Below are 14,003 nucleotides of genomic sequence, written 5' to 3'. Positions count from 1 at the left end.
TTCCCTGTCTTTTCCTTTTGCCTTGTTCTTACCTGCAAGACAAGGAGAATGAGAGCAATCAGTCAGCACTTGGAATCAAGCTTCCAATCAGGAACTGATTGCCTGGAACCACTTGCCTGATTACTTACCTGACATTGCTCTCGAGTACTCACCTTCAACATCTTATGTATCTAGAGAAGATACCACATCTGCTTGAGGAACATATAAGGCAAGTGAGAATGATACAAGGAAGCATGTTGAGACAAGCGTAATAGAACACGTGCCGATACATCCACTACTTTGTCAACAACAAAAGTATCCCATATCATCAGGGTCGAACGTACTCTAGATTTGATAGACTTGTTTTGATCCTCAAATTCTTGAGTCGGCCCTATACTCTGAAGAAAACCAGAAAACCCTCCAACCTAGTTTAAGAATAAGCCTGTGGAAAGTTACTTCTTCAAAAGCAAAAGTATCTCATATCATCTTTTCTCTATTTGCTTTTCCTTATCCTTGTTGCTATTTACGACACAAGGAGAAAGAAAACAATCAACCGGAAGCCGAAGTCGAACCTCCGATCCAGGTTGCTTGCTTGGAAGTCTGATTGCTTATCTTGTCTGTTACCTCCTTCGGCAAATCTCCTAGCTCGACAACTTGGAGGACTCCTACTATAAGGTTTGTATCGCACTTGACCAAGCTAAAACTACAAGTAAGCTTCAAGTGAAATTGATACATTACCTTGTGCATCTTCATAGGTTAAAGATACCACCCATGGATGGAGGAAAAATACTTCTAGAGAAGATGCCATATCTACATATGAGACAGATAAGGCAAGTGAAAATGATACCACACTTCGGTACTCAGAAGTTTCGTGATTACTCAATGGCTTGGATCTTACAAGTCCCCAACCGATGAGCTTCCCTCACTCGGGAACTTAGGGGAGCACTGTTTGTACCATACTTGACCAATCATGAAACTATTGAGCACCGGTCAACGTTATACCGTCAAGGACCTAGAAGAGTTTCCCTCAAACCAGGAGGCCAATCACAGCGCGACATGTGTCGACATTAGAAGCCAATCACAACACGACACGTGTCAATGTCAGAATGAAACTAGAAACTCTCTTTTATAAATAGAGATCATTCACTAGTACTCACTAAATGAGAGCTTAAACCTATGTAATTGTGTAAACCCTTCACAATTAATGAGAACTCCTCTATTCCGTGGACGTAGCCAATCTGGGTAAACCACGTACATCTTGTGTTTGCTACCATGTCTTTATCCATTTGCATACTTATCCACACTAGTGACCGGAGCAATCTAGCGAAGGTCATAAACTTAAAACTTTCTATTGTACCAAAGTCCCAACTGATTTTGTGCATCAACAGAATACATATTGAAGAATGCATTAAGTAATAGATCTACAAATTCAGAAAGCAAACAAAGAGCATTGGGCAAGATTTCACCTTGTCTGGTAAGGTTGAACCTCTTGCAGTCACTTCTCTTTGAGTTAAAGAGGTTTCTATGCTAGAAAGGGATAGATGGTAAACCAGTTTACACAAGGGAATCGATATTATGCCACTAGGGGTGATAGAAGAGCTTCTAATCAAGATAAAAGATAGCTTTTGTGAGGGAGATATCCTGAAAAGGATTGAGATCTGGGCTGATTACAGCTTTTAGATGCAAATTTGGCTTGAGAGCAGAGTTTGTATTTTTGTTTGTTTGATTGGTTGAGTGTCCTTGTCTTTGGAACCTCTTCTTCCTTTTATAGGTGAAATAGCCCGATTGCAGTGACTTTGCTTTTGCCTGAAAGCACATGGAGGGTAGTGAGCCATCAACTTTTTACTTGTATTGCCACTGAAAAGTGCTTTTTGGCTGATTGTGAGTTAGTCCCCATCACTTGACATTTAAATTATAGGCACATGGCCTCTGCATTAATAGGAAGGCCCCAATTTGTCTTTGAGCTTGATGCTTGGGCTTCAGGCAAGTCTCCTTTCGAATTGGCATCTCTGGGCTTCCACACACTTGCGGCCCAATGTTCAAATATTAACCCAAACACAAATGTTTCTGAATAGGTACACCTTCAAGAGCAATAATATGATTTTCATTAGAGTCATATGCAATGAAATTGAAGATCTAGCATGCAAAACAAAATGATTCTCATTTTTCCTCCAAATCAATATATCATTTTGGGCATAGAAGAAGCAATGACAACAGTAAATTTATACAATCTTCAAGAGTCAAAAGAAGAGGTCCTTAGGTTAACCAACTCAACCTGAGCAACAAAAGCAACAATTTCATCTTCATCACTTAGGACTCACTATCACTCGAAATGACTTTCATTGCAGTTTAAATTCTTTTTTGTTTTTGCTTCTTGAGAGTGTTCGCACACTTATGTGCACAATGACCATAACCCTGACACTCATGACATTATCTCCTAGTTAAAATTTTATCTTGTAAGTGAATTCTTTAGACCTGAATTTTTAGATCATGAACTACCTTTTTTATAATGACTTTTTAAACTTTGACTTCTTCAGACAATTTTGAAATTTTTAGTGAGAAGAGCCAAGCTCTTCATCACCAGCACCACTATCCCCTTCATGTTCCTGAACTGCTTTAAAGGCAACACTTTTGGATTTTTTTGACTGGAGGATGTTTCAATTCCTAAGCTTTTAAAGACCCAAGTAACTCTTTATGTTTATAGGTGTTTAAATTCCTATGCCCTTCAATTGTGGTCACTTTTGTGTCAAACCTAGTAGCCAAAGACCTAAGGATTTTCTTGACAACAATATTCTTAGAAATGGTTTCGCCTATATTGTGCCAAGTGTTAACAATAAAACTGAGTCTAGCATAATAATCAGAAAGTAATTCATACTCCTCCTCCCTCTTAATATTTTCAAACTGGTTTGTAAACAGTTGGAGCTCCGAAGCTCTCACATCAGCGTTTCCCCTCAAGAGTATCTTTGTAAAATGTCCTAAGCATCTTTTGAAGTTTCACAAGTGGAGATGTATTCAAACTGTTCAAGTGAATGGTTGGCACCATCAAAGTATGGTGGATGAGTAACTGAACCCGCAACATGATCAATCCTAAAATCCCAAGGATCACTCTAAGTATGTCTGGAGAAACTCGAAGAACTCAAATACAACAGATAAACAACCACAAATATAAACACCTAGACTAGCGGGATGGAAACAAAGTTTTAATTATGCGACGCAACAGTAAATAAATTGAAAATGAAATACAATGAACATGTGAGGACCTTTTTTTAATGTGGAAAACCCCACACACGATGGGGAAAATCCACGCGTACACTGCCCGAAAATAATCCACTAAGATCAAACAACAAATACAAGACTCATACAAGACAACTTACAAGCTAGCTCAAAGATTGCCTTGTCCTCTTGTCTTCATACTTGCTTTTCTTTGTCTCCTCTTGGTTTAAACGTGATCACCTAAGAGCAGAAGGTTCGCCCGTGGGTTAGAACAAATCATGAATGATAATATGAATGCTAGAAGAAAGTGTTTCACTCATATTTCACTCTTCTAACCTAGTATTCAAATTCCTTGTCTTAAACTTTTTCTCGCACGAAATTATGGTTCTCAAAGATAGCAAACCTGCTGGAAAACCAATAGTATATGAAGGACGTCACAAAAAAAAATCAATGGCCTACAATTAAGTAAACTGATATTATGCTTTAACCCTAAAATAAATTGATTTTATATGATTAATTAAACGTAAATACTCAATTTATATTTTCTTAAAATGATGCGTATGAAGTTTACCTTAAGTGATCCATGAAATCAGATTGCCTTTGGTTTTACTTGACGTGCAAGTCTCAAATCACAAACTTAGACATTAAGACACGCCTAAAATCTAGCACTAGTTTATTAGAGACACATTAAACTTGGCTAGGAAATTAGAAAATCATAAAAACTTGCACTTTCAGGGTGGGAAGTGGGATTGCAATTTGGGTTTAAAAAACAGGGTATAGGGTTCTATTTTAAATAAGGCTACCTTTTAGTTAATTTAAATCGATAATGACCCTTAGCAAAACTAAAACTATTGGTATTTTGCAATTCGGTAATATCCTGTACCGGTACTTTTGGTTCGACAATTTACAGTAACTTTGGTTTTTTGAAATCTTTCGATAAATTCAGTTTATAAAAAAATTTGGTTATCGATTACTTTAGTTTTGATTTGTCTAAAGTTTAGTAACTATTAAGTCTAGACACTAAATGAGCACATTCCTTTTTGTTACAAACAATGTTACTAATTTATGCTACACTAAGTGTAGCAAGGAGAGCTTGAATTGAAGATGCACATGCAGTGGCTACTTGCTGAATGAGAAGATGTGTAAAGTGTGCGACGAACGAGATTACAAAATAATAAGAATATTATTAAACAAACAAGAATGCCGAAACACTACAAAATCTCAAGAAACCACATTGTGACTAACTTATTCTCAAACTCAATTACAAGCTATTTTTTTTATAGAAACTAAACCTAAAAATTCCTAACTCGGATGGACTAGGCCAATTCCTAAACTAACAAAACTCAAATACTAAAATAAACATAAATACTAATATCTTCCAACAGATAATGCTATTCATACTGATTTTTACTTCTCATACATCCTTGTTAATGTTTGGCTATTGGTTTTATTTAATTCATTTGATTTAACGGCAAAAAATTAAGATGGGTGTGTGAGTAGTAAAAAATAAGTGTGTGAATAACACTACATTTTAACTAAAGTGAAAACAAAAATAAACTACAGACGAATGTCCATTTCCCATTGGGCTTGGATCAAAGCTAATGAGCCTTCAACCGAAAAAGAGAAAAAGCCGAAGAGCCCAGCAATATGGTTTCCATTTTTTTACGTGGGAAAATGTCTCCCTCTCTCTCTCTCTCTCTCTCTCTCTCTCTCTCTCTCTCTCTCTCTCTCTCTCTCTCTATATATTTTTCAGTATGATCAGTACACGAAATGATATATCATGAGTCATTATACAAATAATATAATATATGTTAAAAAGTTAATAACTTAAAAAATAAAATTTTCTACTACTTTTATTAAAACACATAGTGATCCCGTCGCAATTAAAAATTTCTTCGCACCCTGACGGAGTTGAACTGTTGAGTTAAGTTAAAGTCAAAGTCAAGCAGACGAAGCTTCTGAGAACCAAATCGACAAACCCACCTCAGAAAACCAAGATATATCAACTGGGTGTGTTTTATTGTTCTCAAATTTTGAAGGAAAATCAAAATTATCAGCCATGGAAATGGAAGCAGAAGAACATGAAAAAGAAAGTCTTCACCCTGAGTTAGAGAACCAAAAGCAGAAAACTCCAGTAAAGGGTGTCCGAGATTTGCTATGGACACCCATAAATTGGTTCAGAATGCTGAGTAGCGAGTTGCATTGGAGCTTTGTGGTGGGTGTGCTGATTGTGTACGGCATCAGTCAGGGTCTAAGCATGGGACTGAGTAGAATTAGCATACAGTATTACTTGAAAGATGATCAGAAAGTGCAGCCTTCTGAGGCACAAGTCTACTTTGGGATCATCCAAATTCCTTGGATTGTGAAGCCTTTCTGGGGTCTTCTCACTGACACTCTTCCTGTTCTTGGCTACCGCCGAAAACCCTACTTTGTTTTTGCTGGTAAATTATGATACAACTCACTTTTTTACATAAATGTGTGTTTTTGAGTTTATATATTTCAAATGCTGCTTTTAGTTTTTGATTGAATTAAAGGGCATATTTTTATGTTATTTAAAGATCCATATATGTTGTTGCTTATTTGATACGTAATGGCTACTTATTCTTGTCAAATGTTTTTAGTTTTATCAATATATGTTGTAAATTACTTGATACGTAAACAACCAATTCCAGATAAGGGAAAAACATTCATTTTTGAAATGGCAGTTGTTAGCATATGGGGTGATAAAATTGGGAAATGCTAGTGTGTGTTTGCACCTTTGCACCTGTGAGTGTGCACGGTGCACAGACGGTAATCTTTTGTGCTGCAGTTAAGTAAGACCTCTACCCTTCGACCTACATACAAAGGGAATCGAGATTTGAAGCTCCATTTCTGTTCAAATGAGAAAATCCAATCTTAGGCCTTCAGTTGTAGGCTCCATTAGTTTTCTCTTTAAGTGACTCCCATTCTAATAACTGGTTTGATTTTCAAACAAATGGTCATTTCCTTGTGCAGACTTATGGTTATATAACTACTACGATATTTGCCGTCTGGGTTTAATTTGAATCACCTGATCAGTAGCCAGGCATGCAGGTTTAAACAGAAAATATGTATGTATGTATAGTACTATGAATCTGGTACCTACTTAGTTTCAGTATGTGCCATTTGTTTAACCTTAAATATAAAATTCAAAGTTAAACTTGTACATGAAGGATGTTTTAAAAAGTTGGACTTTAAATTTTAATCATCAACATATGCATTCATAGATGAGTTGATATTCCACTGTTAATGGTTGTCTGTCCTCATACCGAAATGCTGAATATAACAGAAAATGGTAAAATGATCATTGTCTTCCTCTCTGAAAGTAAATTATTAGTTACTTCTAAAAATCTCACTGGAAGGAGATAATATTTTATTGTATACAGAACTCCAGGTGGGATGTTCATTTCAAAATCAAGACAGATGTATATCGCATAACATGTTTACTGGTTAAAGCTTAAGTTTGTGTTACTTAAGTGTGATTACTGTGATAGCATGTTTTATGGAATTATACCGTTGATTTACTTGCTTTGGACTCTCACACTCTAGTTTTTTTAAATATTGGCATGGTAATTTGGCCTTGCATAGTCTGGATTGGCATCATATTCAAATTTATTTCGGGATAATTTGAGCAATTTAATAAGGACGTTCTGTTATATGTTGTCACAGATCATTTTCTTTTTCAGCTACATCATCTGACTTTCAAAAGAGACCAAAAAAGAAAAGCCTGTATTTTGAGACTGGATCCCTATTTAACTGCTGTGGATAGTCCAAAACTGAAAATTATCCCTAGAAGGTTTTATATAGAATATCTGCTAGACCTTAGGGAATGCTTTCAGGACTGGTAGTCAATTCAATTGTTTTGTTTCCCCCTCAAAACTTCTCTTACTTGCATTAAAAATATGAGTTTCAGTAGGGAGGATTCTTAGATATCTCTTATCTACCTTGAAAATGCTTTCGTCGCAGCAACTAAGTTAAGCAGATTCCAAACTGTTTCTTGGGATACCTAGAAGCTGCAGTGACTGGCTCTCCTTAGTCCACATTGCAATACCTTATTTTCTTTTCATGTGATAACTTTAGCATCTGTAGAGTGTGCACGAAAGGATATGCCAACAAAGTTGAAGACATGCCATGACTTGTAGAAGGGAAAGTAGTCCACAGTCTGACACAGGAGAAGAGGACTTGAACCGAAACATATATATATTTGTTCCATATATATACATACATGAAAACTGCTGGTTTGTAAAATCCGACGATCATAATCTCTGGCTGAGTTTTAAAATCTCATGAACCGTGACAGTCATGACTTCCATTTTGTATATGTATTTGTAATCTGATGCTGCATTAATTTGTCTGCAAGAGTCACCTTGAAACTTGGCTGTTGTTTTTCTATTTTAATCTGTATAAGATGATATTTACTATATATCCTTCAGTAGTATGACCTGATTATAAACTAGAAAATACTACTTTACCTGAATGCTGTTCCCTTATTTTTCCTCTCTTTGTTGGTCTTTCCAGGTTTACTTGGGGTGATCTCCATGCTTGTGTTATCACTAGACAAGAATTTAAATCTGACAATGTCCTTGCTGGCTCTGATGGCGGGGAGTGCTGGAGTTGCAATTGCCGATGTAACAATTGATGCCTGTGTTACACAGAACAGTATAAGACATCCATCCCTTGCCGGTGACATGCAGAGCTTGTGTGGACTGAGCTCTTCAGTCGGGGCACTGGTGGGTTTTTCACTTAGTGGGTTTCTTGTTCACCTTGTGGGCCCTAAGGTATGCTTTCGCTTATAGTTGCAACATAAAAACATCTGGCATTGTCAATCTTTTGGTATATTTTTATTTTTGGGCATGTCTAGGCATACCTCCAATTTTTACCATAGTAGGCTTGCCGAGGATTTTGAATTTACCAATATTCAGATGATATAATTCTCATCTGGTGAACTATCAATGGATGAGTTTCAGTGGTCATATGGTTGAAAAACTCTAATTCATTCATGTAGATTTTCATTTATGAAATTCGTTTCATATGAAAAGATTCATATTATAATGTTAGATTAGACAGAACATTGATTTGAAATCAAATTTTGCTGCCTGTCGATTGAACCATATCATGTTGGTATAATTTCCTTATCCGCTTTGGATAATTTATCAGCTGAAATTTCTTTTCTGAATGGTGGAAGTTTGGCACTTCTATGACAGGGTGTGTTTGGGTTGCTCAGCATCCCTCCGGGGCTTGTCATTTTGGTTGGGATAATGCATAGAGAATCTCGTGCGTGCAACTTTGCTTATAAACAGGTGAGATTACTTTACTTTTTTATTTGTGCATTTTAGTTCCTGCTTTCTCTGATTCTCATACCAATATCTTAATTTAGGTCAGTGTAAAGTTACTGGATGCTGGCAAGGCTATGTGGACAACATTAAAATGCAGTAGTGTATGGAGGCCTTGCTTATACATGTACTTGTCACTTGCTCTGGCCTTGAATGTTCGTGAAGGAATGTTTTATTGGTACACTGATGCAAAGGGGGGTCCGTCTTTCTCCAAGGTAACCGGAACTGCTTCTATAATTCCAGTGCCTTTCTAGTGGCCGGAAATTGTTTGGTCTGATGCGCCTAAATCCAAACTCATTATTTATGTGCTTCTTACAGGAGGTTGTCGGATCCATATTCTCTATTGGTGCTGTTGGCTCCCTTTTTGGGGTCCTTCTCTACCAGAACTTTTTAAAAAGTTACCCTTTCAGGGATGTTCTTTTCTGGACTCAGTTGCTCTATGGTGCTTCAGGAATGCTAGACTTAGTATTGGTGTTGCGCATAAATTTGAAATTTGGTTTGCCAGATTATCTTTTTGTTGTCATTGACGAAGGCATTTCTATGTTGATTGGGCGTTTGAAGTGGATGCCTCTTCTTGTACTTAGTTCCAAACTCTGCCCTGCAGGTATAGAAGGTACTTTCTTTGCTATACTGATGTCCATTGATCATATAGGGATGCTGTCATCTACTTGGGCCGGAGGCCTCTTACTCCACATCTTGAATATTACGCGGACACAGTTCGAAAATATTTGGATGGCCATTTTGATCCGGAGTTTGTTGAGAATTGTTCCGATTGCGCTACTGTTCTTAATACCTAGAAGCGATCCCAACTTAACTATTCTTCCATCTGAGATGTTGAGGACCAAAAAAGCCAACGATGTACATGAGTATGAGACTCTTGAAATGTCCTCCCTTCTCAATGGCACTTGATCAGAACTAGGGATCTGTTAACTGCAGTGTCAAGGAAGAATGGCTGTTGGGAGATACTGGAGAAATAGTTTTTCAAAATGTCGCAACCACATCCCTGAGAGAAGGCATTTTTGCACGTTATCTAATTAGCATAAAGAAGAACTTGGACTCACATACAACCACCCTTTTCCGCAACAGGTCTTTTTACTGTTAGAATTATGCTTTAAAGCCACTCATTTGACGTAACAGTTTTCGGAATACTTATTATGTACTCTTATTTAGTTTCAAAGAAGAATAATGTTTGTTGTTAATCACTACTTAATGTATTATGTGTTTAATCAATAATATAATTCAAAGAATGTAATCAACTTAAGTGACAAGTGATGTAAGTGTGTTAGATCAATGAGACATTTCTCTTATGTTCATTCTCAAAATGGTTCTAGCTATAGGATTGATAATTGGGCATTAACAATCTGCTAAGGCTAATATGTGTAATGTCACTCAATTGGGAGTATGACTTAGCGGATTGTTAATGCCCAATTATCAATTGAGTGACGTTACACAATCAAGAAACATATATTAGCAATTGAGTGACATTACTAACTTGGGCTTATGTCCCTCTTTGTTTAAGTTGTCATAAAACTTAACCTTAACAGGTCTTATAAAAGTGAAATTATAACTTAAAGCTCATTAGGGTTTTGTGAGAAGGAATTTGGAGGCATAAAAACTCTGCCTCTCCTCTCTATAGTTGGCCACTTAGGGAAAGTTTTACTAGCAACAAAACTTCTTCTAGGTCATTCAATCTCCTCCTCATATCCTTGTTGTGGAGACTAAGAAGGTTTCAACTTTGGAAGCTTTGGAGGTTCTATTCCCCAAATCCTCAAGAAGGAAAGGAGCAAAGACTCAAGGAGCAAAGATTGAAGGCGAAAGGAAACATCCAAGAAGCTAGGAGTGGACTTTGAAGGCCCTCAACTCGGGTGATAACCTTGTGAACATAAGGATGAGCTTCAAGGGTATGAAAGCTCATATGTTTCAATTTAACTTTGAAGGAGTCATGGTTCACCATTCACTAAGCTTTGAATTTCATGAGTTATAGAATTGTTTTTTTGTGCATGTGTTTGGACCCGATTTTGCACGTACTCAACCCATAGTACTCTAAGCTATTGGATGAGAGAAATATTGAGGATTAAGATTTGTTTTCGGATAAAGGTTGAATCAATCGCATAATCAATTTAGGTTTAAAGTCCTAGTCAAAGACAACGAGACTTGGCATCAATAGAGTTTTGGCTGAGAATAATTCCATGTATATTTAGAGAATATGCCAAAGAATCAGAATTTTATTAAAATTATGTCATTCGGTAGACTTGGCTATCACAAAATTCATCCCTATTAATACAAGAGGTTTTGGAACATAGAAAGCCCCTTCAACTCAACAAACAACTAAAAAGCTCTACGCGAAAACCTTGCTCTATGTGAAATCTTTCTCACATCTGTGCGAAAACACTAACTATCCTAACCCTCTCGCTAACACATCTTCAGTTCAAATAAGTGAATGGCAACTGGTGACATCTTTAGTTTGGACTAAACAATACCGGAGTTGTAAAACCAAGTGATATAAGAGCATATTCAGTTCCAACAAGTGAAGGTCACTGCTTCTGGTTTGCTAGTTACCTATTTAAGACTCGGCGGCCAAAGAGTTTCCAATTCTTTCACCTAAAGATGTCATCTCATTAGATTCTTGATGAAGTGAGATGTTACCATGCTACTCCTTGTTTGGTACACTGAAAGCCGAACCCATTATTGAACTTCGCAGTGATTTAGTAACTTTGCCTTTAGGTTCTAGAACCAAGATTGAGACGTGTTCGTTTCTCTGTCATAATCATTCAAGTGCAGAAGTCAGCAGCACATTCAACACCACAACCACTACATTTATTCTACGCACCTGACCGAGATTAGTTGTGAGTTGACACACCCACATTCAAAAGAAAAACGTAGTTAGCTTATAGTTACTCGGCCTATATGCCACGTAAACCTTGTAATTTTTAGGGTCAACATTTTGGTACACCTGGTAGGACTGAGTGTTAAAACTACAAAGTCATATGATATTTCAATATTCCAATCCGACTAAATTTAGCCGGTTGGAAGAGATCTAAGCGCAATTGGAAAAACACATTCAAAAGTGAGAAGAATAGAGAGCATGGGAAGCAAAAAATTTCTTGATGCCCATGAGGAGATGCGAAAATCTTCGCTCACGTGTTGAAGGTGAAAACTCCCTTCACCCTATAAGAACAATGGGCAAAAGAGGATAGAGCCTGCTTTAATGCTTGGCTAGATGACAAACACTTTCCTTTTGTTCTTGGGTACAAGTCTATTCCCTTAAAGAATGGTTGGATTGGAATGCCAGAGGCAATTTTTCACTCAGTCCACAATCAAGCTTTGGCCTAAGAAATTGTCAATTTGGTCTATGAAGAAAGTAGGACACCTATTCTCTTGGCTAAATCAAAAAAGTTAGTTAGCCTAGAAGAACAAGCTAGGCCCCCTTATTTTTTCGGTCAAGACTGAAAATTTGGTTGGCTTAGAAAAAAATTTCCAATGGTTTGTCAAGAGATTTTCTAATGACAAACAAGGTTGAAACATGGCTTCAGACGCAAAAATCATGTCAATAAATATGATTATTGGACATACTGATGTGGAGCAATCTCGTTCAGCTAAGTTATTCGAGTTAAAAGCCAAAAATGGCAAAGTAATTATGTTCAGAAAGGAGGGGGAGGCATAATAACTCAACGCATTTGGCAGCTGAGAATCAAACATGTTTGGTCGAGTCAAGAATATTTAGAAATGATCCTTTATTTAGCCTGGAGCGAAATTAGATTGAAACAATATCGTTGACCTTCTCATCATCATGGTTATGCCACTTTTGTTTTCGTTTGCTAGAAAAATAATAACTTTTCTTTTCTTAACTATACGACCGTCTAAGCCGATACTTAAGTAAATGAGGGGACAACAAGTGGTTGTTTGCCCAAAAAAAATAAAATTGAATGACCACCCACTTTAGTTGGTAGGCTTTCATGTGTACACTAGTTGGGTAATTCAACGAAAAAGTTTATATTATTGTTTCACCGAGCATCAATAAATTACATTCGATTGCACAAGCTGATACTCCAAAAAATAAAGGTGCTATGTCAGATGATCAGCTAGAGGCAGGGTTAATTTCCTTAACCATTTGGCCAGCAGGTTAAACCTCAAGAAAATTGGGGACAATGTTTGGACTTGATTTTGCACGCACTCTGCCCATATACTCTAAGATGTTAGATAAGAGAAATATTGAGGATTAGGATTGGTTTCCAGATAAAGGTTGAATCAATCACATAATCAATCTAGGTTCAGAGTCTTAGTCGAAGATGACGAGACTTGGTAATGATAGAGTTTCAGTCGAGAATAATTCCTTGTATGCTAAGAGAATATGCTGAAGAATTGAAATATTACATTATGCCATTCGGTGGACTTGGCCGTCATAGAATTCACCCTTATAAATAGAAGAGGTTTTGCAACGTATAGAGCTCATTCAACTCAACAAACAACTCAGGCCCTCATTCTACGAGAAACCTTTCTTATACCCTTGAGAAAAACACTAACTATCATAACTCTCCTGCCAACACATCTTCAGTTTGGATAAGTGAACACTATTGTGGTGGTAACCAGCGACATCTTCAATTTAGATTAACAACACTGGAGCTGAGACCACCTATCCTTTTCAAAATCGACAAAATGTATGCTTTCAAGGGCAGTCTACTAATCGGTAAGCACTCTTTTAGGGCATTCATCTAATGTGGAATGTCTAGTGTCTACCATACTTGAAAAGACTTCCTTTGGTCAAGTACCTTCGTTCCTTTATAACCTTTTCTTGGCTACTCCACCCAGATGGGTGCCATAAACACTGCTTGTACTGGCTAAACATCTCCTATCTTCAGTTCAGACAAGTGAGCAACACTGTTTTTGGTTGGTTGTTTACCTATCCAAGACTTGGCGGGCGAAGAGTTTCCAATTCTTTTGCCTAAAGAAGTCATCTAGCTTATCGGTGAAATGAAGTGTTATCATGTTACTCCTTGTTTGGCATAGTGAAAGCTGAACTAGTTATTGAACTTCACAATGATCTACTAACATTGTCTTCAAGTTCTAAAACCCGAGGTCAAGACATGTTCCTTCCTCGACCGTAATCGCTCAAGTGTAAAAGTTAACAACGACTGTGCTCGGTAGCGAGGTTGTACGCCTGCATTCACAAGAAGGTTAACTCATAGTTATTTGGCTTGCGTACGTAAGCTTTGTAATTTTTACGCTCAACAACATGTCTACTTTAATTGTTAATTTATATGCATGTGTTGGTTAAATGTTCTTACTTAGACAAAAATGCTTATTCAATTACTGCTCTTGTGTTATGAGAATGCACATGGGACGAGCTTGGTGATTTCCGAGGTAATTCATTGTACAAGTTTTGCAGGCATCTAGTTGAAGTAGTTGTCTGGTTTGAGATTCAGAATCAGAACTCCAGTTCACTTTCCATTACCACTTAAC

The 14,003-nt window shown here is 37.1% G+C and overlaps 1 protein-coding gene across 1 annotated transcript; it reads left to right on the top strand.

The window, feature by feature from the left end:
* The first annotated feature begins 5,153 nt into the window (after positions 1-5,153).
* Positions 5,154-9,856, top strand: LOC126583938 (probable folate-biopterin transporter 3). The gene is made up of 5 exons (XM_050248485.1): positions 5,154-5,633; positions 7,729-7,988; positions 8,415-8,510; positions 8,588-8,758; positions 8,862-9,856. The coding sequence occupies exons 1-5, from the start codon at positions 5,252-5,254 to the stop codon at positions 9,450-9,452; spliced, it is 1,500 nt and encodes a 499-aa protein (XP_050104442.1). The 5' UTR covers positions 5,154-5,251; the 3' UTR covers positions 9,453-9,856.
* Positions 9,857-14,003: the final 4,147 nt, after the last annotated feature.

This window comes from Malus sylvestris, chromosome 9, assembly GCF_916048215.2.
Source record: "Malus sylvestris chromosome 9, drMalSylv7.2, whole genome shotgun sequence".
NCBI lineage: Eukaryota > Viridiplantae > Streptophyta > Magnoliopsida > Rosales > Rosaceae > Malus > Malus sylvestris.
This window is presented reverse-complemented; position numbering and strand designations above follow the sequence as displayed.

Excerpts from the sequence above, each read along its gene's own strand:
- LOC126583938 (XM_050248485.1), top strand. The coding sequence starts at position 5,252 with ATGGAAATGGAAGCAGAAGAACATGAAAAAGAAAGTCTTCACCCTGAG. Across the intron at positions 5,634-7,728 it reads ACCCTACTTTGTTTTTGCTG|GTTTACTTGGGGTGATCTCC; the intron begins GTAAATTATGAT and ends TGGTCTTTCCAG. Across the intron at positions 8,511-8,587 it reads GCAACTTTGCTTATAAACAG|GTCAGTGTAAAGTTACTGGA; the intron begins GTGAGATTACTT and ends ATCTTAATTTAG.